Source organism: Apostichopus japonicus, chromosome 9 (assembly GCF_037975245.1).
Source record: "Apostichopus japonicus isolate 1M-3 chromosome 9, ASM3797524v1, whole genome shotgun sequence".
NCBI classification, from domain to species: domain Eukaryota; kingdom Metazoa; phylum Echinodermata; class Holothuroidea; order Aspidochirotida; family Stichopodidae; genus Apostichopus; species Apostichopus japonicus.
In genome coordinates, this window is record NC_092569.1 from 22,774,686 (window position 1) to 22,802,015 (window position 27,330).

The 27,330-nt window shown below is 33.4% G+C and overlaps 2 protein-coding genes across 2 annotated transcripts in view; both read left to right on the forward strand.

The window, feature by feature from the left end:
• Positions 1-8,560: 8,560 nt before the first annotated feature.
• On the forward strand, positions 8,561-19,766 carry LOC139973999 (uncharacterized). The gene is made up of 8 exons (XM_071980910.1): positions 8,561-8,671; positions 14,736-14,781; positions 15,195-15,367; positions 15,611-15,878; positions 16,196-16,407; positions 16,714-17,025; positions 17,424-17,688; positions 19,138-19,766. The coding sequence occupies exons 1-8, from the start codon at positions 8,594-8,596 to the stop codon at positions 19,398-19,400; spliced, it is 1,617 nt and encodes a 538-aa protein (XP_071837011.1). The 5' UTR covers positions 8,561-8,593; the 3' UTR covers positions 19,401-19,766.
• Positions 19,767-24,106: 4,340 nt separating this feature from the next.
• LOC139974003 (uncharacterized) overlaps positions 24,107-27,330 on the forward strand; it is a 90,262-nt gene continuing 87,038 nt past the window's right edge. The window contains exon 1 of the mRNA XM_071980915.1: positions 24,107-24,267. Coding sequence (XP_071837016.1) covers positions 24,187-24,267 — 81 coding nt within the window. The 5' untranslated portion in view covers positions 24,107-24,186. The remainder of the gene's footprint in view (positions 24,268-27,330) is intronic.

Genomic DNA, 27,330 nt, shown 5'->3' on the forward strand with positions numbered 1-27,330 from the left:
TTCTTTTGTTTGTATACATTGTAAAAAGATAAAGAAAAAGGAAATGTATCATATGACACAGATATACAGTAGGGCAATGGAATATCCAAGGAATTTGTTGCTAATTTATTGTGTGTATCACAGTTCTGACAAAAGTCACAGCTACGTTTAAAAATAAGGAAGTAGTATAGGCAGAATTTCGGTTTATTTGTTAAACACGATTGTCATAAGTCACTAACGTTCTGAACTTACAGTTTTCCGTAACTGCTTGCCTACACTCTCGCAACCACAGCCTGCATATCATCAAGTTAAAGTCTGGAAAGCTAAAGTAGAAATTTAATACAAGACAGTGAACTTACTGATTGTCTTTTGCAGCCAGAAATATTAAACTGAATTATTTTTTTGCTGTCAATGTAAATCAGTTCTTGTCGAAAATTAGACAACTTATAGTGAATTTATCGCTGAAATTCGCCCCGCATTGACATATTGATCATTATCAATCGCCGTTGCGTCTGTTTTAAGTTAACCATAAACATAATTGAAGAGGTGACATAATATTTTCTCTGATAAGCCTTGTTCCGCTACGAGATCCGATGTCACATTATACGGGAAGCAAACATTATTATTTTTCGTTTTAAAATCAGCATTCCGTTCATGTCGTATATGTTTAATAACGATTAAAGACAGGGATGCCAATTTCAACATAAATGACTGAACACGGATAAAACTGAAGAAATTTGCCCAAAGCGAGCGCCTCGGCGCAAAATCTTAATCGGGTGGGGTCAAGGGAGCCCAAGGGGAGACTCATATCTAGAAATCTAAAGTTTGCTTCTGTTTGGTTAATGAATTAATATGTCGGTCATAAATATATTTTAACAAAAGTCACACCTGGCAAGTGTTTAAACTTAAAGTAAGAAAGACAATTTAATAACCGGGCGTAACTTGGTACCTTTATAATGATTGATAAAATCGAATATTAAGCCAAAAACGGATACATTCTCAAAATTTACACACCAATAGCATCATCTTGTTTTACAGACCCCTGCAACATTGTTCACACATATGTATCATTAGTACAACTAAAAGCACTATAACGCATTTGTGCACATTCAATTTATCGGAAACATACAACTTATTAATTAAAGATAATTCAGAGCCGAAGTCAGGGTAGAACATGTAGGAGGCATTGGAGTGAAACAGTATGTTTCTTACAAGTGTTAGATAGTGTTGACTTGGATGTGCGTATTTACCAGGTTATAAAAGACATAATTAAAGGATAGTCGATCTTCCAAAAGGGATCATCATGACACTATCTAAGCGGAGCAAGACACTTTTTCGGTAAATAGCACTTTCCAGGCCTTGTAAGTTGAAACTAAACATTATTATTTTTGAGATCTCATGTTCTTTCAACGAAACTTAAACAAAAATCCCTTCGTAGGGGAAAATAAGACTTAACTTTACTTCTTAGGCTCTAATTGCGAGTTTGTATTATCATTATTTGTTTCACGTACCAACGGAGGAACCAAATATTGGGAGGGGGGAAAATAATTGAGTGGGGGCACAGTATTTTTAATTGAATCATCGGACAACGGATAAAGATGCTAACAACGAAGCATCTAGGAAATGAGCTGACACTAGGAGAGCTGACCCCCCCCCCCCTTCCCGTCGCTCAACAGGCTACGAACATGAACTTGGCATCATTTAACTTAACCACAAATCAAATATTTTGTGAACATATGTACATAGCTAGTAAACTAAAACTTGAGGTATAATTAGTAACGTGATTAATTATCATAACAATATGGCTAGCAGCTTAGCACCCATTCTAAGCACCATATATGTATGTCTCAAAACTCCGTTAAATATAAATTTATCTCAAAAACACTTAAAACTATCATGAGTGGCATTGTTAACCAAACTTAACACATAATATACTGTACATATCGTGTTATATTGCTGTACGTGATATTACAACATACTATAAAATGTAATAATTATACACTGCAGAAAGGAGAATAGCGAATTCTGCAGGCGTTCATTTTTTGCTGCTTTAGCATAACGCATGAGCGTAATATGGGCGCGTTTCCTTGTTTAAAGTACGCTACAAAGGACATCCGTAATTTGTACGTACCACCTGCCCCGTCCTCTCCCCTCATAATTGACGACCCTTAGTAAAGACAAGGGCTTCCCTTTTCCACGTCCATATCCGTGTCCAAGGTTCAGACTTCCCTGTTCTGTTATCTACGGACGTTGTTAAGTAGCAGTTCTCATGAAAAGTCTTCCGTATTATGTATACAGTATTTATCACGTTATGAAATGTACCAAAGCATTTAGGGAATAATTAGTAGTACCAAAGATGGAAACAATATTTTACTGTACGTTATAATTTACAGGCAGTATTTTTAGCTAAACGTTAGTAGGTGAAAGCCATTGTCAACTTGTAATACAGACAAGAGCAGGTCTCTGTAGAAGACAATACGCTATCATCAAGTTGTACATGTTTGCTTTGGAAAGCCGGTTTCCTCCATTCAAGTAATATATTAGATGTCTAAAACTTAACTCGAACTTATAACCAAATTGTTCACTGAGACAGATTTATTAACGCTTAAAATTGAAATCAACAGACAACATGTGTATACTTGTTCCAAAAATATATAAGATGTAAGAATATATATCATTCTGCTCTCATATAAGGTGTATGAAAGAAGTGTGTATATCAATGTGTTATATTAACGACTATGCAAATCACTCTGGTTCCTTCAAGAGCTCAAACTAATGTTTATCTGCCCTGTTCCTACAATTCTTGGAAGTTAAATTAAATAATTTTACCTCATTCATGTAGTTTCAATGTCAGTTATTAGTTCACCCAAGGAGGGTGTGTTCCACTTCTTTGGTGCATCCGGCTAAAAGTGAAAGAGCGAGCTAAGTAATATTTGTTCATATGGGTTGGGAAGAGTGTGTGGTTAATAACTATTTTCTTTGGTATTTGATAAGATTATCTTCAGAATTGTGTCAGCGTGCAAAGTCGGTAGTAAGTGATAACATCAGATTTACCCTTTGTAAGAAACATGACACCAAAAGTTGACTTAACAGTACCGAACTTAACTTCTGTAAAACACCTCAGACATATTCAATTGATGAACTATCTTAATATATAAAAACTTCAATAAAAAAAGTGAAAAAAGGTTTAAAGATACCGACATTTCTTTCGATGAACAAACAGATAATAAAGAAAACAATAATATTATCAGTGCACATTTATATTTTAAGCCAGATATAGAAATCAAAATTGTCCAATTTGATTTAAATACATGCAATATGGTGGAGAGAAACGTTTCATCAAGTGACTGCCATAATGTTTAGTATGAAGGATAAAATAGCAAAAAATAAAAATGAATGACCTTTCTCATAATGAAAAAAATTAAGGAAGCGCGGGAAAAACGTGATTAACTTAGGGGATAAATACGAGGGGAACCGGTCTTAAATTTGATTTGAGACCGATGATGACGTCATCGAGAAGGCTGAGCGGACCGAGGCGATAGCCGAGGTCCGCTGCCTTCTCGATGACGTCTTCGATCTTTTTCCTGAATGACGTAATAGTCGCCTCATGTAAAACAGCATTTACTTCCCACGAACATTAAGAGTGAAAAAATACGAATGAAGCAGTGTCGTTTGTTCTTAAATTTTGGTAATTTAATCAATTCAAACACTTCAAAATGGAGGGAAAAGACAATTAAATAAGAACAGATGAACAAATTTCTAAAGATAACATTTCAAAACTTTTTTTGATCTACCAGGTCGAATTGCGCAATAAACAGATGCTGAGTTGTGTGTGTAAACGCTACAACAGTTAGGGTAGCAACGTTGCATGTTGCTAACATTATTTTGAGTAGAACTCGTCTAACCCTGGTCGGTAGATGAACCGTTCAAATAAACGTTTACTGGGCCTGAGAATGTGCACTTTTTGAAGAGGTTCCGAGCCCCATTGTTCCACAGGTTTGGACTTCTAGTAACCGCAGTGTTATTGCGAGTCTGAAAGATCGCTACAGGCCTAGTCCCTGGTCAGTCATGTAGTTACTGCTACAGTGCTAGTAGTAGTAGTGCTTACGTTATTGTTAGGCTTAGCGACAAGGTTCTTCTAGTTATAGTGTCAAGTTGTCAACATTGGACGCTTTACGCTTCGGTTCTTGTTTGAAGCACCTCGATAAGGTAACTGAAATTGACTCTAGCTCAAAATTAAGCTCAAAATTAATCCCTTAGTCATTTCATGATCCTCGAAGTATTTAGCTGGATGATTTTAAGAAGTATGTACATTGTGTATTTAGACTAGGTGTGTGTGAAAACATATACAGTACTACTGCTGTAACTAATTGCAAGTATAGGCTATATATACTGTACAGTATTTGCAATTTGGAACATTTCTTTGCCTATAAACATATTTGCACATACTCATGGCAACGTTACACCATGTCTTCATTTCTTTTAATTATGACTTCATGATTGCCACGGCAACAAACTAGTGTTTGTATATCCTTTTCGATCCTGAAGCAATTCTCCTCTCTATACACTCGACCAGTCTCGAATCGCATTCGAGACTGGTCCAGTATACAGAAAGTTGGTTTAGGCATTTATGAATCTATGTTAAATATTTAATATAATTACATAAGTATAAAAATATAGGTATCAACATAAAAAGTAACAACACGAGGAACGTTTAATTATATGTATGGACTAAACTCGCTAATCTTTAAAACGAATTTTAAATAATGCTGCCAATTTAATGTTCTCCAGTTGTGTTAAGGTAATTGTACAACTTTTTTAGATTTTGTGATATTTTTCTTTACAGAGCAACAAAGCACTCCCAATGGTTATGCTCAAACGTATCATAGGAACGATCAGTTCTCAACAAAGGACCGAGACAATGATGCTTATAGTGGTGACTGTGCGCTTTATTATCTTGGTGCCTGGTAGTACAATAGCTGCTATTATTCTAAACTGAACGGTCGCTTTTATTGGTATTACCTTCCGAGAGTGATAGTTACCTTCAATTTGTAGAGATGAAATTCGTTCAGTCTAAAAAAAGATAAATTGCGATCAACATATTTACCCTTAACTCTAGACAAATCGATTCCCTTATGAGACTCTGAAAGACGGAACTTTTTGTTTGAGAAAAGAAACTTAATCTATTAGATCAAAAAATTCTTTGGAATGTTTTACATTCCTGTAACTTTAGCATAAATGTCATGCTTTCATGTTTTTCATGGGGTTTATACAATTCATTTATTTGAATACATTCTGGTTATTTCACGATTGCTTCATTTCAAGATACATTTACAAAACTATTGATATTAAGATTATCATGATAGTTATCCTTAACATTTTAGCAAGACTTTGGTACATTACCTGTAATGTAACTTGACATAAATCAATATGAAAAGTCAGAGAAAAATAAATAAATGTTGCTTCCTGTTTGTTCAAAATTACTGTGTCGTCCTTCATAAATTAGTTTACGTTCTTATTGCTTCACTTTTATGGAAGGTGACGCGGGGGGGGGGGGACTCGGGAGATTGCAGAACACGCAATTGATTTACATGTTCTTTGTACTTTGTCGGAAGCTATCATGTAAAACACCGTTGGCAGTGACAATAAAAGTTGAAAAACCCTGCTCTTGCTAAATCAAATAAAAAAAGCAAGAAAGAGGAAATAAAATACTCATAAATCAACTAAGACAAATAAATAAATACCACACGATTACGTCACAGAAGGTCAAATATATATATACAAAAGTTTCAAGACTTGAAGGAAAAAATTCTAATATAAGTTTTACCAAAAGTAAGCATTCCCTAATATTCAACAACAATAGATCCCTTGAAATATAAAATGTGAAATATTATAACTTCAAGTATCTTTCCATTTTGAAAGATAACTAGGCAACAACTCAAAGCGCCAAGTTTTCATCTTCTGCAAATTTGTAAAAAAACCTGATGTATTGCATGTGCAAAGCAAGATTCCCATAAGTTTGATGCGTATGTCGAGATGTTAATAAATATAAAAGATTCCCACATTTTACCGTTTTGCACCGACAGAGTTTATATTTGAGAGCTTTTATTTTAAATAATTGACTTTTTGAATGGGAATACCGAGAATAAACATTTTAAAGACTAGAGTTTCTCACCAACCGATATTTGCATAATGTGCATAATACCGTTTTACCGCAGCTTTACTCCATGTTCTACTCTCCAAGGAAAGGACGTTTCTAAGCTTCAGCCCTTAAAAGCATTAACACTGGTCCGGCTTATAATTCAGTGACATTTAAAGCAATGAAACATATGATTTGGGAGGCCTTGGGTACGATCCCTGACCGTCAAAAGAAAGGTGGGTTCTAGTTTGGTGTTGGTTTTATTTATTTAGCTATTCTGTTGTTTTTATCAATTTTATTACTAATGCTTACTTCTTACTAATGCGTGGCGACGGGGAGTAAGTTCATTCAAAGAGCCAAATCCTTTAAGCGGAATGCAGCGACTTCAATGAGTAGTTACCCTGAACAAGGAAAGCAGAGCAATGTTAGCAAGACATTTCATAAACATATAGCAGAAGCAGAATAATAGGGGCGACATACTTAGCAGTCGTTATTAGAAGTTAACTCACTACATACTTAAACACAGTTCGACAAACTGCCCCGTATTTTTTGGATAAGATTTGTTTGTAACACTGAAATGCCATCCAGTGCTTCGATTAGTAATACGTTAGTATAGAATCAGTGAGCATTTCACATGCCTTCCAATGCGTGGTACTTCATTACTTCATAAGTTATACGAGATTCAGTTTATTCAAGTCAAAACTTTCGTGAGCGAATAACAAACGGTTGTCCAAGTTTAACCATGGCTTACCTACACGTATTGGTCTTGTAGATGTTTACGCAAGAATTTGTATTGTAATACAAGCAAACTTTATGCAAATAAAGAAAACTGAATCCAGTGAAATAATAATGAATCCTTAATATTAAATATATAACTGAAATGTTTGTTTTGTAAATCGAAAAATGTTGACACTTTATCAGCAGAGAGTTGGGACGTGGAAGTTTAATACCTTCCCACTCGAATGACCACCAGAAAAAAAAAACACTAACTTGTTTAATCGGTAAGACTGTCTTTTATCTGTTTAAGATGATATTTTTTGTTTGGATTTGTAACACAGAATATAAACAAACAGCAAGACAAAAATTTAGACAACGAGCTCTTGATTTCAAGGATTTACTGCCGGCGAACACACCATCGTATACATGACTTAAAGGTTAATGAATCACTATTAAAATAATTTGTTCTCAATTCCCAATATTTATTCACTCATTAACGTTCATATAACATACATAATATTACAATACTTCGAATGAAAGTTCATTTATTGAAATTAAACACTAGTGTGCTAAGGCTTTCTGGTCACTTCGCCCAACAACCATTTCGCCCAACTGCCATTTCGCCCAACCAGCATGGTCATTTCGCCCAACCAGCCTGGTCATTTCGCCAAATCAGCCTGGTCATTTCGCCTAACCAGCCATTTTTCCTACAGGAAAGCCTATTGCCTATAACCTATGAAAGGTGATTGTATGTGGTCACAGCGCAATATGCAGGAAAAATCTTTTGTTCTCCTGCTTATTTGCTTAAATCATGAACATGTATAGCTTCTTGAATAACGATACCAAGTTAATTTTCCAGGACCAAAACTTACCTTTTTTAATATAAATAATAACTCTGGCAAAGAGAAATTTTTAACATTAATTCCAACTAAGCTTGTCAGACCTATTGAAGTCTTCACACCCATGTATTGATATTCAACTCATAAAGTACCGATGTCCACAAAACACTGCAGACTTTGATGTAGGTGTTTATAGTTGGATGTAATTGTTAATCGTTTGAGTCCCTTTCATATTAATTTTTATATGATGATTGTTAGTCTTACTTTTTCATCAGAATAGCCCTGCTAGCAATATACAGTTAGGTGATTTACTGCCTTTACTTTACTGTCAGCGCATATCGTAGTTCTTTCATCTTTTCGTCAGGGCGTTAACAAAAAGTGCAGGGTTTGACGGGAATTAGAACCCCTAGAAGTCCTAGATTGGCTTCCCATAAACCTCAACCCTTTTCTCTACAGTTAAGGTTTAATCTGAATACAGAAATATTTAATTAAAGTAATTTAAATCATATTTATTTCAACCACGGCTATGTAGCTTTACGTTATGGACTTAACTGAAAATCACAGTTTTGTTTTCCGAAAGAGATCACGAGGGGAAGAATCATATCAAGATGGCTGACTCATAGTTTGTACTGTACGATATCAGTAGTCTCGATATCCGTGTCCAAAGATGTTTGACTTCCTTGTTCTTCGGTCTACCGACGCTGGTAAGAGGCAAAATTTAGCGTAAAGTGGGAGCTATAAACTATCATTTTACTATAATGCATTTTCCAAATGAGTTAACAATGTTCTGTATGTTCTACCGTACATTCTAAATTACTCGATACAAGGTACGTTATGTCATCGACAGAGGTGAAAGTCATTATCAACTTGAATTCAGAGAAGGGCGAGTCACCAGAAAAGATTTCACTCTTTCGTCAAAATGATCAGCAAGTTTTATTCAATGTTTCAAGTTTTATTTTTTCTTTGGACAACTAGCTGCCTCGTTTGTCGTGAATCGGTAAGTTCTAGTACGTTTATATATTTTTAAATCTTCGGTCATATGCCGTAGTATAGGTATTCCAATGTACTTGCTCGGTAACAGAAATTTTTAGTAAAGTTATGATTGTTCAAAAGATGGTATAAGATATTGGTAATGGAGACATCATAATTCCTCAAATTACAGATTACAATTTTCATCTCTGTATAGAAACAAAAATGATGGTCTGTATCAAAAGTGCGTGGAAAAAATTTCAGCAAAGTAATAATAAATGGAAAATATATGTCAGTGATTAGAGTTAACTCAGATCGGGTATACCTTATTCAAATTAAATTAAGTACTTTCAAGTTATTTTTAACTCCCCACAAAAGGTTTTTGAACTTGAACCCAAAGAAAATCTAATAAATCTTTAACAGCACTCCTTTTCGACTATATTTTAACAAATCAAGATTTAAAAAAAAGATATTCAAAAATCATTATTTATTATATTGTTTGCAAAGATATTTGAAATTAGATTTAAATTAGATTAAATCTCATGCTTTCAAGTTCCTATGTTTTACATTTATCTTAGAAATTAAAAGCGTAAACTTTTAGACGTTCTGCAATGTATTGAAGAAGCCACTATTCTTTATGTAAAATAAAGGTGTTAGATGAAAGATCGAATATTAAGGATGGGTTGTTTTTCAAATAAGAAAATTTATTTTAATATTAATAGTAACTTATTAACGCTCTAGAAACATTTAAGACATAAACTTGGAGTGACACATTCAAAGTTCTTTTAATATTATAAGTATAAAAGTTGTATAAAATATGAAGCTCATGTTGTTTTATTAATTCATAAATAAATTAACCTGTAAATGATATAGCTCCCTCACAGGTACAACTTCAGAACTTTAAATGATATCAGACATAATGCAGACTGTCATAAATGCAAGTTTAACCTAAATTATTAAATCAAACTACGATATTTTCAATTATATTAATAGAAACGTTTTAGCTAAGATTTACATGGCCATACTTTGAATAACTCGCTTCAGTTTCTTAACTTTATAATAATTAACGAGAAAAAAATGTTTTTAATTAAAATATTACTCTTTAAGTTTTCATCCGTCGACTTAAATTCACATTGAAACTTATTATTTACTATAATGCTACCAATTTTGTATTCCGAAGATAAAATATAAGATTTTCTTTAGTGAAGAGTAATCTATCAATTTCAATTAAGCAATGAATACATAACAAAGTTAAATATTATTCATTTTTTCATTTATCATTGAATATCTTAATTAGGCTTAGAAAAGGTAAGGATGACAGAAGTCAGAACGTAAACAAAACATGTTCTTCAATTTTAAATAAAAGAATAGACCAGCATACGTAAAATGTATCTCGTCGTAATATCACCTAACAAATCATATTTTGTGTGTAGCTTCAAGAAAGAAGAATATTCTATAAATACTTTAAAAAACAAATTGTAAAAAATCAATGTTTTCTAAAAAGGACCTTTCTTTGTGACTTAAAGTTAAAAGTTCGGTGGCTAAATTCTTTTTTTTGTAATAAAACATTTTTGGCCACCAATAATTTGTCAAACATAAAACAGTCTCGTCAATATGAGTTTTTTTAAGGAAATTATTAATTCCTAATTAGTCTTGGAAATGAGACAAAACAAAACGAAACTTAGTCTAGGTAACGAAACGGAGGAAAAGTGTACTGTCAAAATAATTACTAGGAGTAAAGCGTTCAACCATATACTTGTAAGATAAAGTATTCCGCAACGTAATTTGCAACCATGTTAATGTAGGTCTATACTTATTCATATTTGATCTTTCATTTAGCTACAACAGTATGTGATTTGTGGTTATGTTCGCGTATTGTTCCACAATTTCCCACCATGAAAAAATTGTATTTTATTTACAAACAAAACTCACGAGATCCTAAGTAAATGAGTCAATTAAATTTCACCTTCTAAACTTCGAGAGCCATTGGCATTCATTCTTCACAGCTGCCCCTTCATTGAATGTCTTAATCAGGCTTAGAAAAGCTAAGGATGACAGAAGTCAGAACGTAAATGAAACATGTTCTTCAATTTAAAATAAAAGAATAGACCAGCATACGTAAAATGTATCTCGTCGTAATATCATCTATCAAATAATATTTTGTGTGCAGCTTCAAGAAAGTAGAATATTCTATTAAAACTCAAACAAAAAATTATTGTAAAAATCGAAAGCAATGTTTTGTAAAAAGGACCCTTTCTTTGTCACTTAAAGTTAAAGGTTCGGTGACTATTTTATTTTTGTTTTTATTAAAACTTTTTTGGCCACCAATAATTTGTCAAACATAAAACAGTCTCGTCAATATGAGGTTTTTAAGGAAATAATCAATTCCTACTTAGTCTTGGTAAGGATCGGTATAACGTCATTATATTTTCAAATATTAAGTTCCTTTGGGACTTGCTTCACCAGAGCAAAGCTATGTCAATCGTAGGTAAGCTGCGAATTGCGACCTTCGTTTCAGGACACACAAAAAATAGAAACGGACGAAAAGTGTACTGTCAAATTAATTACTAAGGGTAATACGTTCAACTATATACTTTTAAGATAAAGTATTCCGCAACGTCATATGGAACCATGTTGATGTAGGCCTATACTTATTAATATTTGTTCTTCCTTTCATTTATCTACAAAAGTATGTGAGTTGTGGTTAGTTTTGCGTATTGTTCCATAATTTCCCACTCTGATAAGATTTTTTTTATTTACAAACAAAATCAGGAGATCCTAAGTAAATGTAAAACATTGATTTGTACTATAAATAGAAAGAAAATACATATTTTGCTTAATTTCAATGATTTTAACAAATCATTATTTGTCTAATATTTGTATGAGTATTTATCATAGCTCATACAAAGAATTATGATTCGCGATCAATATATATTCTTGGTTCAACAGATCGTTAACCATTCCAGCAAATGTCTTATAAAAATGTGAAGTCCTAATTCATTGCGGTTTCGAACAACATAAGTTCCGATAGTTTGTTCTCGACTTCTTACTTAGAGTAAAAGATTCCGGGATATAGAATACATTCGGAAAGACCTGACATCCAACTAAATAGCCTGAGACTTTTTTAAATATTCGAAAATTCAACATTTGTTGATTTGATCTTCTTTTTCTTTATGCCAGACTCTTAATAACTTAGATCACAGCGACGAGATGTTTGTCATTTAACACTGAAAGTCTATAGCTCAACATTGATACTTAATATATTGATGATACGTTTGTACATATAGATACCTCTGTTTATTATTTTTAAGTTAGCTGGGCGATATTATAAGTTATTCGTATACGTTTCTTAAGCGAATATGTCATAGTAACTTTATAAAGGGACCAGACTTTACTTAAAATGGATCACAACTAACAGATACACCAATCCCATACTCGTAGATACAAAACTTTTACGTCATTAATTGTTATTAAATAACAACAGAAAAAAGGGCTTCTTAGCGAAAATATCGAACAACCGTTAGATAGCAAAAATCAAGGAAATTCTTATGCCAATTCTTGTTGATTTTACAATTTTCATAAAAATATCTTATTTATATTTTCCTCTGAAGTTTCATACGCCATTTTCCATTGTGAAAAAGTATTTCCTTCTCAAAATATTCAGGAGATCCTAAGTAAATGTAAAACATTGATTTGTACTATAAATAGAAAGAAAACACATATTTTGCTTAATTTCAATGAATTTAACAAATCATTATTTGTCTAATACTTGTATGAGTATTTATCATAGCTCATACAAAGAATTATGATTCGCGATCAATATATATTCTTGGTTCAACAGAACGTAACCCATTCCAGCAATTGTGTTATCAGAATATTAAGTCCAAAATTCATTGCGGTTTCGAACAATACTAGTTCCGATAGTTTTTTCTCGACTACTTACTTAGAGTATAAGATTCCGGGATACATATTACATTCGGAAAGACCTGACATCCAACTAAATTGGCTGAGACTTTTTTAAACATTCGAAAATTCAATATTTGTTGATTTGATCTTCTTTTTCTTTATGTCAGATTCTTAATAACTTAGATCACAGCGACGAGATGTTTGTCATTTAACACTGAAAGTCTGTTGCTGATCATTGATACTTAATATATCGACAAAACGTTTGTATATATAGATACCTCTGTTTATTCTTTTTCAGTTAGCTCGGCGATATTATTAGTTATTCGTATTTGTTTATGTCATAGTAACTTTATAAATGGACCAGACTTTACTTAAAATGGATCACAACTAACAGATACACCAATCCCATACTCGTAGATAAATAACTTTTACGTCATTAATTATTATTTAAATAAAAACACAAATAAAGTGCTTCTTAGAATAATATCGAACAACCGTTAGATAACAAAAATCGAGGAAATTCTAATGCCACTTCTTGTTGATTTTACAAATTTTATAAAAATATCTTATCTATATTTTCCTCTGAAGTTTCATAAGCCATTTTCCATTGTGAAAAAAAGTATTTCCTTCTCAAAATAGACCGAAATTCCGGAGCAATGTTTGTGTTTTTGTTGTTGAAAAATACAATAATAACAATTCATTTAAAGGGAATGCCACGTAAAGAATTTTCTTTAAAAAATGTCGTAATTTATTCATTCTGTAATCATTAGCTAAAAAATCTATACTTGAATTTGCTCTTTCTGGTTCCGTTGTCACTTTTTCAATAACAGAGTTGATATTTTTGTACAATAAAACCTAAAACTACGTGTGCACTGTTCGATCTATTTCACTGTATTGATTTCGTCATGTTTAACAAAGCTGGTACGACAATGCTAAATCCTCTCCCTCACAAAACCTCCACCCGCTCCCAAAAATTATTTTAGTTGAGTTTTCGAAAGTAAATTAAAAACCTTATAAGAAATTGTCAGGATCTAACTATAGTTACTGTAATGATCTTGTTTCATCGTAGATATAAAACTTATACCGTGTTTTAACGAAATAAATGCATTTTCGGTTTAAAGGCCTAGTCAATTTGTTTCTTTTAAATATAACATTTCGAATGAAAAAGATTGAGATTACTCTTTGTTTGGAAAGAACGACAATGCCTATATCAATAGTTTTTTGTCAACCTTACAAGAAATTATCAGGATTTAATTCAGTATTGTATAATTATATTGTTTCCTGGTAGATATAAAACTCGTACAGCCTGTAAACACAATAAGTGCATTTTCGCTTTAACTGTCTCGTATTTTTTTCTCTTTAGTGTAAAATTTTGAATGCAAAGATTGAGATTATTCTCTGTTTAGAAAGAACGACAATGCCTATATCAATTATTGTACATTTCACATGTAATTTGCTTTTTGATTCATTATCATTCGAGCGTTGTAAAATGAGCCCTTGGAGGATTTATGACTAAGGATTATTTATGGTATAGTTAGGCTGTTTATCTGATCTCTATTTAGTGTTAACCGATAACATGTGTCTTACAACGGTATTTTACCAATATCTGTATTAACACCTCTAAATAGATTGAAAGACTCCATGTTTTCACAATCCCCCTCCCGTTGTTTGAGAGAGGAATGTGTGAGCTTGTCAGCGAAAATATTTTGAAATGGACAACTTGAGAATAGATAAAAGCAAGGCGAGTGATATGTGTCCATCTCCCGTCTCTCTCTCGTTCCTCTTATTTCAATTGGAATACATCTTCCTTCTAATTTTAAATGAACCAATTTCAATAACTTCAATAAAAAGATTGTAGCACCCATATAGTAACCGACATCGTTGCGACCCCCAAATCTATCCAACCGGCAATCACTACTTGTTTTATTCATCGATGTATTCATGTACGCCCAATATTTCCATTAATACTTCTCAACGTAAATGGGACACATATTTCACATTGACTCGGAAAGATAATAAGAACCTGTTTTCTAAAAGTTTGAAATCTTTTTCAGGGTTTGATATCCAGAGGTCACTGATTCGAATCATGCTTTTATCCATAAACTACTTTGCTCTATTCCATTGTTTAAAACAACAAAGTCACCTTCCTGTTATTCATTTACATATATGAATTTTTCTTTTGTTAGAGTGCCCAACAGACAAGTGATGGATTTACTAATGGAAAGATATCAGGTGAGTGATGCTTACCCCTCTCGATTCTAAACATGTAATTTAAATAAAAATTAAACCCATGTAACATTATATTTATCATGTAGTACCGGGAGTATATACACAGGAATTGGGCGTGGTTTGCGGAGCTTTGTCTGAAGTATTAGTAGACGAGAATAGACGGTGATTTAAGGTGTTTTCGGTCATTCAAATTCAAAATAGTCGCCAGAAATCATTTCAGATATGTGTATTGAAGTGTTAAGTACGTAGTGATCCGCATTTTTTCTTAAATTCACATATTTTTGGAGAAGCTACGGGTGTGAAGTCTTTCGAATAGGGGAATTAAGAACGTGATGTGTGTTATAGGCGTAAACCATTGAAAACGCAAAGTTAACAAATAATGAGGACAACTAAATTTTTATTCCATCACATCATAGGTCAATCATCATTTTTCTTCTATCAACAATCGACTTATCCGAGAGATTGCACAGAAGTCCAGGAGCAATGTTCATCCCATAACTCTTCCGGTGTCTTCATGATCAAACCAGATGGTTATCCGGAACCATTTGAGGTTTACTGCGATAACACCGACAGTTCCGGTGGATGGACGGTATGTCTCTGATTTCTAGCTCTTCTCTCGACAATTTTCATACTGAAACAATAATGTTCACCGCAGCTGGGAGAGTAGTAACAATGTTAGAAATACAAGTAACCAAGTTACATGTGGTAAAAAAAATTACGTTCTGATTTTATTGAGTAAAGAAAGAAACGACTGTTATGGATGCCAACATGTAAAGCATCGAATGAAAGATCAGTGACTTACCAGTCATTTTGGTAACTACTCTGTTCATAGGTAATACAAAGGCGCGCCGACGGGTCCATCGATTTCCGGCGCGACTGGGACAGCTACAAGTCTGGCTCCGGGTTTCTCTCTCATGAATTCTGGCTCGGCAACGAGAAGTTGTCTTTCTTGACCAACCAGAAGAAATACCAACTGGTGATTGAGATAACCACATCAAGCGGTTACTTAATCCGGGTTTCTTACGATCATTTCCGTATAAGTGACGCCTTCAGTCACTTCAAGCTGGGCAACCTCAGCAATTATTCTGGAGAGAATACTGGTGAGTTATCACGAATAAATTAGATAACAATGCAATATCATAATCATATGTCTTACAATGCTTAGATATATGTGAAGATGTATTGTTTTGTGACGTCGTCAAACATGACATAATATGACATTTATGCAGGGTCATCTGGGGAATATCACCGACAAACCTCTCTGGCCCATTTGGTACATCCTTCTATGGTCAACCATCTTTTCGACAAAAGAATACATCTGAACTTTACTTATAAAACACTTAATTTACTTCATATTGTTAAATACATTCCCAGTAACATTACTGTTACAATAATTCCAAGTGATTGTATCTTACAGATGCTATAACATTCTGTCCCAGCAATATGGACATTGACAACTGCAGTACCGCGTGTCAACGAACTTGTGAAGCTCCAGGAATCTGTCAGGATGAGGTCTGTACTGATGGTGAAGTCTGTTTTTGTCCCGATGGATTCTTCATGAAGGGATCTGACTGTGTACCTCGTGAACAATGTGGATGTTACGTATCGGAAGGAAAGACGATCGTACCAGTCAGTATAGGAGTCAGTTATTTCAGAAAAGCAAATCGACCCTTTATTTTAATGTAGAAACCGATCATTTCTACTTTCTTCTATCTCGGTCGATCAGGTGCAATAATAAAAACTTCATTAAGCCGTTACTGCCGAGTTGCAGTCATACGGTAACGAAGGTGTCCAACTTCATATCTTGGCTAAAAGAGAAGTACGATTTCATATATCTTGAAATGTGGTAGGTTTAATAATGATGTTGTATGGAGAGGGCAGCATATAACGATATTAAACAATAATGAGAATATAAAATGTGTTTTTTTCTTATAGGATGGTGAATTTTTCGTGAATTCTGGATGTACAAGAAAGGGTGTTTGTACTAACGGACTGATCATCTGGGATGAAGGTTACGCATGTAGCCCTAAAGCGGAGTGTGGCGTACGAAATGACATAAGACAATGTTATTGTGCTAATGGCTACAGAGGTGACGGTGTAACATGCACTAGACCACCTAAAGATTGTCAGGAAATTTATGATGATGATAGTGCCAGAAACAGCGGTATATACAGAATCAAACCAACCGGATGGACCGGGTCAGCATTTGAGGTATACTGTAACATGACTGATGGAGGAGGGTGGACGGTTAGTAGCAGTCTGACTCGCGTTCATAATATAATTAATATATGTTAATTGTCAAGTTTGACGATCGGATAAGTCTAAAAGATTGATCTTTCACTGGTATGTATCGTAACATAATTTCCAAAGGACGACGTAAGGAAGCTCTCATATATCCTAAATGGGGGTTCAAAGTGATATTGTCTATCAGGTCGAGAAACATAAAAAACATAGTCGGTAAAGATCTATCTAATCAATCATCGAGTGACTCATACTGATAGATATTCGTTTCATAAGTTTCATTGGAAGGAGCTTTTCATTGCGTAGGAAAATAGTTAAAATCAAATTTATAATGAAAAGCTCTATAGATTGATAAGAAAAGTCTCATTATTTTTGTTTCCCTTTTCATCACATACTCATAAAAGGTGTTCCAGCGTCGACAAGATGGTAGTATTGACTTCTACCGCAACTGGAACAGCTACAAAGTTGGTTTTGGCAACCTTTCAACTGAATTTTGGCTGGAAAACGATAAATTGTATTACTTGACAACACAAAAGAGATATAGAATCCGAATTGATTTAGTGACTAGAGAGTATAATTCGTACTACGGCAAGTTCGATTTCTTCCGCATCAATGATGAGAGTGACAACTACCGACTGTCGGGACTCGGTACTTACAGTGGAACCGTAGGTGGGTACCATTCTAAATATGTATGATTTATGTGCTTCTGGTTGCATTTAGATCTTTTTTCCTTAAATTGCTTTTAAGGAATTAAAAAAATTAAGGTTGCACTATCGGATTTCAACACCTAGCAAATCTGATATATTCAAATTATGCACTGAGCTAATCGAGAGATTCATAGATATTCACACTACCAATCGGAATTATTTTCTTCAGCATATATCAATTTATGAAAAATAAAACACAATGGATTTGCAACATATACACAATTATAATCATACATATATTATTATAGAAAGATATTCAAGCTGACCCCGGAAACAGGTAATTTTGCACATAAAATAATAATAATAAGCTAGGCTTTAAGTAACTTTCGTGAATAACAGGAACACGATCATATCTGAAGAAAGGGGACTATATATTTTTAATTATTTACCACAATCATAAGTGAACACAGTTGACAGTATCTACTTTTTCTTTTATGATATACCTCAAGGAGAGGAGAGGTTACTATGATGATTTGATTTGCAGAATTTGCAGAAAGATAATGAAGCGATTTGAAACTGTTTCCATCTATGAACAGTAAACTATGGTTCAAACAGCATGGAAAGTAATTGCATGGTTTTTATAAACTGAATAAAGATAATTCTCAGGAAATATTCCTAGCGGTGACTTTCTTAAGCCGACAAACGTGAAGTTTAAGAAATGCCTTCATGCCACTTTTTACATTACAGAATCACAGACATTTAATGAATCATATGTGTGACCTTTCCCATAAACTGTCCCGCGAAAAACTTAGAACAAAAGTCGATGACATTACGTATCTATCTCAGACACCAATAAATACTCAACGGTGGGGCTATGGGTTATTGCATGATTTTACCCTACTGATTAGTATCGCCGTGCTGCATTTCATGTTCATCGCATGATGCGGTTTATTGAATTTCTATTGACATAAAGCTAAAAAGTTAAAAGAGCTCCTCGACATGCATTTGATCAATAGAACAATTAAACAACTGGCGTTCTGCTACCTTTTATAAATCGGATCATAAATTACCAATGACGCATGTTCACAGCATCGCTTCCACCATAATAAATTTCAGTAATTATTTCATAATTATAAAACACATGGAAATATTAACTCTATAAATATCAATAATGATAAATAAATAGAATGTGTGTAGGATCATTTCTTAGGAGTCATTTAAAATTTGATGAATATTAACAAGGCTAATGTCACCTAACTGAAGATCAGTAATAGAAATGGTGCATATGAATAAATAACTTAAAAAGTGTACAAACCAAAATATTTAATCAGATTTATTCTTGTGAGAAAATAAGCTTTATCCCCCCCCCCCCTTCTCTCTTACTACGTTTAATCCTCCTTCAATTCTTAATACATCTGATTTATATGTATATATGCTAGCTTGACATGCTGTGCCTCATTCTATTCCACAGATGAGAGAAGCAGTCCTGATGGTAAATTCTTGCGTTATCACCTGAATCACGAGTTCAGTACCAAAGAGAGGGACAACGATGCTTATAGTAATAACTGTGCGGTTAGTTATCACGGCGCATGGTGGTACGATGATTGCTATGACTCTAACCTCAACGGTGACTACCACGCCAGTCTAAATAGTTATTCTAGCATATATTGTTATTATATCCCAGGACCGGATTATAACATCAAATGTACTGAAATGAAGATTCGTCCAGCTTAACCTGAAAATGGACAGCACTACCGCCAAGGTTTTACAAGTAAAAACTCGTAAAACGAAGAACAACTGAAAATTTCGATCGCTACAATTCACACTCTGTATTGTGTTTTAGAACAGCTTATTTAGGTATCTGGAAAGAACTAGTGCTTGCACGATCTCATATGTTATTACATCTTCCACTTATATTTCCACCAAGTAATCTCTAAAATCTATAACAAATAGAAGTAATTATTATATATTATTACTTTATGTGTCAATTCGCAAACATTTTAAATCAAGAGATGATATTCTAGTAATCTTTTCTCGTGTCTCTTCATGCGATAATTTCTTTACTACAAAGAAAGACAAATGTAAAAGTCAATGAATAAACGTGATAGATGACAACAAGTGTCCGTTTTTATTTTTTGGTCACCTACCTGACGCTGTATTATAAAGAACAGAATATCATCAGAAGAATAGTAAAAGTAAAACAGTCAATGACAGCGATACCAAGATTTTATAAACTCCTGGAGAAGACACATCTATTAGCACTTACAATTTTTGGACAGTTTTGGAGAGGTTGAAGCGGTTCAATAACAAATGCAAATATTCTTTCGAATAAAATCACAACAACACAATTTTACAAGCTGATAATATAAGCTACGGAAAAGTATTTCTGCCACAACATGTTGGAAACGATGAAAACAACTTTTCAAATTTACGAAAGTATATTCGAACTTACGAAATAGAAAATCCGAACTAAAAATAGACTTTCGAGATAATTTGTTTCTTTTTCGTGGCAGCACTACGCTCCCGTATTAAGCACTATTAATATTTAAAAATAAAGAATATAAAGAACTACTGAAGGCACAACTTTGGCTATATGATATGATTGATATGCATGAAATAGAACATCATTTAACCCTTAAAAGTGCGCGGTTTAAACAGGCTGCAGTGGTTTACAATAGAAACACGATGACTTAACACCGTACTACCTTAACAAGATTACGATAGCACAGAGCATTCTGTTTTATTGTAATATTCAATTTAAATAGTCATTTCATAAGTTGTTTGAATTCAATGTTATCTTGTATTTTCTTTTAGTTTCATACACTGTCATTGATAAAGAAAGAAGAAAGGCGTCATAGGGTACAGGGTCCCATTAAGACAATGGAATTTCCCAGGAATTTATTATTTTCTACTTGTGTATCACATCTTTGAAGAAATTTACAGCTACGTTACAAAAGAAGAGAGAATTTCGGTTGATTGGTTAAACACGATTTGCATACCTCGCTTACGCTATGAAATGACAGCTTTCCTTAACTGCTTGTCTACACATTTGCACCACATCCTTCATTTCCTCTAGTTCAAACCTAAAGACCACCAATTTATCGCCTGTCTTTTTGCATCGTGGAAATTTTAAGCTGAATTGATTTTTGGCGGTCAAATATAAATCAGTTTCTTGTCGAAAATTAGACAACCATAGTCGAATTATTCTCACTTAAATTCGTCATTTCATTTACATATATCATCGTTGCGTTCGTTTCAAATTAAAATAATTGAAGCAATGACAGACTATTTTCTCTTATAAGTCATATTTATTTCCGCTACGAGTTTCAAATTCACATAATATGGGAAGCCATCATTTCAATTTTTATTTTAAATCAACAATCCGTTCATGCTGTAATGGGTGATGACAGGGGCGTCAATTCCAATTGAAAATTGAGGGCGCGGTACATAAATGACTGAACACTGATAACACCGAAGGAGTTTGCGCGTAGCGAGCGCCTTGGTGCAAGACCTTTTTCGGATGGGTTCAAGGGTCCCGCCCGCGTATATTTTTTTCCCAAACTGAACTGACGCTAAAATTATTTCCTCGATTCTGATTGGCTCTCAGCGAGCACGTGATATACTTTAGTATTCAACATGGATCCCTCCATACACTGTCAGTATCAGTATCATCAACACGAACAAATTCAAGATATTCACATTAGCAACTTTCCAAAACTTTTGGTAGGTATAAATGAACGAAAGTATATTGTGTTCTTGACACAATGAAGCAACTATTTCCATCTACTGCAGGCATTATAGGCAGTCCTCGATCGTTTGTTTACTCGCTTGACTTCGCTCTACACAACACATGTAATGTAGCCTATTGTACTGTGTATAGTATAAAACACAATAAAACACAGAGCATTAGTAATGTATACATGTAGCCGATGTGCATATGTACGAGTTGTTTGTGTACATTCGGAGTTGCGATACTTTAAGTTTTATCATCATAAATTCAAAATACTTTTAGTAAATGAATCATGATAGGCCTAGTCGAATATGCAGTGGCCATGAAGAGGGCGAGAGAGTGTGTGCCAGCCAGTGAGTGTACACAAGAAAGACATTTGACGATATGTCTGTGTCTTTAACCTATACGTACGGACACCTATACGGATACGTATTGGCTCGCTGACAGCCAATCAGAATCGATGAAATAATTTCAGTGTCAGGTCAGTTTGGGAAAAAATATTCGCGGTCCGCCCTAGGTCCCTTGACAGCATGTTTTAACAAAAGTCAAGTTATTAGACATAAATTAAGAAAGACTTAACGATGTAACTTTATCATCGTTGATATCATGGCATATTAAACCACAACGTAAACATTTTCAAATTTTGCACAGAATAAACCATCTTGTTATACAGATGTCTACAACATGCACATATATGGTATTATAGATACAATAAAAATCACCTTTACGTATCTGGGCACATTCACTTTATTGGAAACATAAAACCTATAAAAAAAATACTCAGGGCCGTAGCCAGGGCAGAATATCACGGTGAAATTGATAAAACATTAGATGTTGTCTAAATGTTACATAGTGCTGATTTTGATGTGCGTTTATACCAGGGCCCTGGTTAGGTTATTTTTAGTGGGTGGTCAGTTTCCCAAAAGGGACCATCATGACGCTTTCTAAGCGGAGCGTCAGCATCGATTGGGGGCGTAGTTCAACTAGAAAAGTTTTGCGCAAAATGCTTTTCCCCAGAAAGCCGGAAATGGTACATTCCAAGCCTTGTAAAGTTGCATATGAACATTCTAAATTGTGAGATCTCATGTTGTAGAAATGTACCCTCCACAAAAAAAGAAAGAATGTTAATGAGAAGAATTCTATGCGGGAGAAAATCTCTTCGTTAGGGAGAAATAGGTCTTTGCTTTACTTCATAAGCTCTAATTGTTAGGTTTCAGTTATCATTATTTGTTTTACATACCAGAGAGGGACCTACTAGAGTTTGGTTGGAGGGGCAAGTGAGCTGGATTGAACTGACTGAGCCTCAAAATGTTTAGTTAAATCAACGGATATCAACTGATAAAGGGGCTAACAATAAAACTGATCATCCTTTATGAAACTCATAGCCGTAATAAAAATATTTATAAGCCGCAGCTCCACATTAGACTGCTACAGTGTTCACGCATGCAGATTAAATTTTAGGATCTCTCAAAAATTATGTTAATTTAACCAAACCCGTGAAAACCAAAGCAAACGCTAAGTAATTGCATCCGAGATCGTTCATATAAGTTTGGAGCGGCTAAAATATACCTTTTGTTCGTTTTGAACACCATTTCTACAATACATGCCTAGAATCTTCTGAAATCAGAAGATATGATATGATCATTTCTAACTGAAATAGCAAATATTGTCCAGGCGTTCACATAATCATTGGCTACTTATTCTAGGAAGTGGAACTCTTGGGTGGAGAGCTGCAACCCCCTGCAGGTTACGGCCCTTTACTTGGCGTAGGTAAACTTAACTACAAAATAAGCATTTTGAGATCATATGTACAAAACTAGTAAACTAAAACTTGAGGTATATTGATTAAAATGGTTAATTATAACAACAACATGACTAACAGCTTAGGACCCAGGGTTAGCACCATATGTGAGGGCGTCAAAACTCCTATGAAATATAAAATTATTTCAAAGAACACTTAAAACTATCATGAGTGGCATTGCTATCCAATATATTATTTATTATATATTATTTGTGCGTGATAATGAAGCATATACAAATGTGAAAAATAAAATACTGAGAAATGAGATTAGCGAATGCTGTGGGCTTTCATTTTCTGTTGGCTCATTATATAGCGCTCAGAGTTATATGGGCGCTGTTCCTCATTTAATTTAGGCTACAAATGAAATCCGTTATTCTTACGTATCCCCTGCCCCCTCCCATGATTGATGATCTGCAGCCAAGACAAAGGAAACAGAGTCAACCCTCTATTGCACCCAAGTATTTAAGACATGGTAGATTATATCCAATAGAAAGGACACCACAACCGAAGCAGATTAGAATTTGCTCTATTGACGTCAATTAAAGATCATTTCGATTCATAGAGAATACATAGATTTGTCAATAACATGATTGGTTCCTAAATAGTTTAAAAAGATACCGTAGTATTCAGTACAAGGGAAATTCATTAGCGTTAATGTGAATTTTTTATAATTTTATCTTCATTTTGTTTGTATCACGTCCAAATCCGTGTCCACGCTTTGGGACTTCCTTGTTCTGTTATCTACAGACGCTGTTAAGTGCAGTTTTAATGGAAGTCTCCCATATGATGTAGGTATTTATCACGTGATGAAATTAACCAATCAATTTAGTGAATAATTAGTAGTACCGAAGATGGAAACAATGTTTTACTGTACATTGTAAGTTCCCCGAGGCAGTATCTGTAGCTACCCATTAGTAGGTAAAAGTCATTCTCAACTTGTAATTCAGACAACAGCAGGTCTCTGTAGAAGACGATACACCATCATCAAGATGTACTGTTATCAATTTTATTCGTTACTTCGAGTTTCATTTTTCCTTTGGACAGCCGGCTTCCTCGATTCAAGTAGAACGGTAAGTGTATACAATTTGATATATTCCTTGACGTTTCAATCATGTTTCATTGAAAATGTTAGATACTAATTTTCATCAATACAGCACATTTTATTTTATTCTACTGACAGACTGTTAATACTTTTTAGTTGCTAAATTTAGAGAACGTTTAAATAATAAATATTGAAGTATAGTATTCTCAAAAGGGTTTAACAATAATTCACACTGAATTAAAATATATGTAACTTTTTTTTAAATTAATGCTTGGTAAGAGAAGAAATTATCATAGGGTGTGAAAATATCTGACATCTTCATAACCATAAAAACTCATTAATCAGTATTCCCTTAGTACAAAGCATATCAATACACATTGACAGCTAATGAAATTAAATAAATTTAATTAAGTTTATTTAAATATTGCTAAAACAACTGGCGTGTCCTGTAACAGTTGGAATGTATATGAAATATCTAACAATTAAGTGCAGCGTTCAACTTGAATGAGCACAGAAAATAATTGTATTTGTAAAGATTTGGAACTTTTAAATCCAGAGGTTGTATTCCTTTACCATATTTAGTTTCCATATTTAAATGCACAACTAATCTGAATAGAATTTATTTCCATTGTCTAAGTTAACAAAAAGCTATTTGGGTTTTTGATAGAATCACAAAATAGAGATAAAACAAAATAAAAAAAACAAACAAACTTGATGTGAGCGTTTTCATAACTTTCACTTATTCTTAACTTTAAATGATTGAATGAAATTAAAAAGTCACAATTGAGTTGTTTCCTTCCAGTTTTAACGATTGCTAAGATTAGTACCGGGCTATTGAAGTTTCAATATGTTTTATTTTATTTATTTTTGTAAAAAAAAAAAGCTAAGGTAGAGTTTAGGTACACATGAGCAAATGTGGAGAGTTTTTTCTTTATTATAGCTATCATATATTAAGAAACAGAACCGAACTATGTCCAGGATCCCTGTTTCATTATTTAATTAATCAAAAAAATATCTCAATAGTTTAATACACTTGTAACTCTTCTCAAAGAAAGATATCAGCGCATCAAATGAGATTTGTCCGAAAAGCTCAAATTAAAAGCAAATGATCTAGTTGAACGAAGAACCTTAAAACTTTCAAATCAGATATCAGATATATTCACATCGGATAGGATCTTATATCTTATCGAATAACCTTAAAACTTTGAAATCAGGGCCCATTCTATGTTTGATGCAAGATATATGATAAATTTACATCAGATATTACTTTTATTGCCTAAGAACATATGTTTCTAACATTGAGCATATCAATGTATACTATTAAAATTGGGGCAGCAAATAAAGATTCTTATAAACTGTTGTCATATGCAATCATATATGATTCAAAACCCAACAATTATATTGAACTTTTCATTTTTTTTCTCAAAATAAGAACCTAAAAGATCGAGAAAAGTGACCATTGGTAGTGACACAAAATAATATTATATGCACTAAGGTGTTATTTGGAGCTGTTTTTGTCATATTGAATAAACAGTTAGATTTCATTATAGCAGATTGTATATAATAAGTTAACACTAGGATATGATCGTACTTCAAGAAGTATTCGTCGTTGGAGAACAAAGTGATCCTTTGTAAAACAAGTGCACTTTATTAAGCTCATTAATTTTTGTAATCAGAATAACGTTCAGTAGACGACACTGTACTTACTAAGGATATATTAATGTTTTAAACAAAAGTTTTGAAAGAACCATGTTTCTTTTCCAGAGTTAACTGCTCGGTAGAAAACAAAATATGTTTAATGTTACTCCACACGCTGTAGTTTCACTAGGGTAAAATCAATTGCAAATATTCATAAAGTCTTCAAAGTATTATTGAGTAAAGTTGAATCGATCTTTTCAGAAATAGTTATTTGTTAAAGCTTTTTATTGTTCTGCCCAGATATATGTCAATCTATCCACTTTTACCGGTTACACGCATCCAAAACATATATTTGTTGTCACTTTTATGTTAGTCAGTAGAGAGCTGTGACATCTGCTTCATAAACAACGTCATCAATTTAAAAGAATTATTCTTCCCCTTACATTAAAGATGTCGTCATTTCGCACAGAATCGGTCCACTTAACAATTTTTAGTGTCAAACCTTGAATTTATGGAAAAAAAATACCTGCAAATTTTATATCCAAATGAACCATTTACTTCTCAAGGATTGTTTCATTTAGTGGCCGTAAAATGTCCAGGTAAAATATTTTATAAATCATCTGTGCATCATAGCTATATTATAGTACATCCTAGTGATTAACGAAAATCACATTAAACTTGAGTAACCAGAACGTTAACATAAAATTAGGACAACGTATGGAAAATACATCACCAAAAATTGCTATACATATTTTGCTTGATTTTCAAAAGAAAAAATCTTCACTTTTGAAGTGAAACGTTTCGTAGATTGTGTTTACATACCAAATATTTTCCTAATAACATCATTGTATCTATATTTAATAATTATTACTGGGGTCAGTCTGCGATTCTCCTTTTAATAACACAATAAGTTTTTCTTCTAGCGTCGAGTAAGTTGCTGAATAAATTTACAGTTTATAGTAAATTTTAATATAATGAGTCTAAATGTGCAACTTCACCTAGACAAGTGTGAAATGATAACTTTTTCTTATAACTTAACGTTTGTATTTAGTGCTGATCATTCTAACTGACTTTTTAAACACTAATTAAAAGATAGGCTGTCCTTCAGAAGATATTACATAAATTCATTAAAATGTGTTACCAGACAACAAAGTAATAAATACAGATTCTGAAGAGTTTTCAATTATAGTGTGAACGACTAACGTGTTTAAAGATATAGTGTACAGTCGTAGTTCGAACCGAAATCCACCCATTTTCCAAAACGATATTTAACGGTAAACAATATACAATATTTATATCAGTTACATTCTGGTGAGTTAAAGCAAACTATCTCAGTTAATGTTAAATTATTAGAATAATCACTTTTTCACTAAATTTGTTGATGGTGCTAACTGGCTCCAAAAGATATATGATTAATTTTAGGATTAAGTAGAAGCTAAAAGTAGAATTGACA

Bases quoted from the DNA above. Each gene is read 5' to 3' on its own strand.
- LOC139973999 (XM_071980910.1), top strand. From the start codon at position 8,594: ATGATCAGCAAGTTTTATTCAATGTTTCAAGTTTTATTTTTTCTTTGG. The intron at 15,879-16,195 runs GTGAGTTATCAC...TGTATCTTACAG, and splicing joins TTATTCTGGAGAGAATACTG to ATGCTATAACATTCTGTCCC. The intron at 17,689-19,137 runs GTGGGTACCATT...TCTATTCCACAG, and splicing joins TACTTACAGTGGAACCGTAG to ATGAGAGAAGCAGTCCTGAT.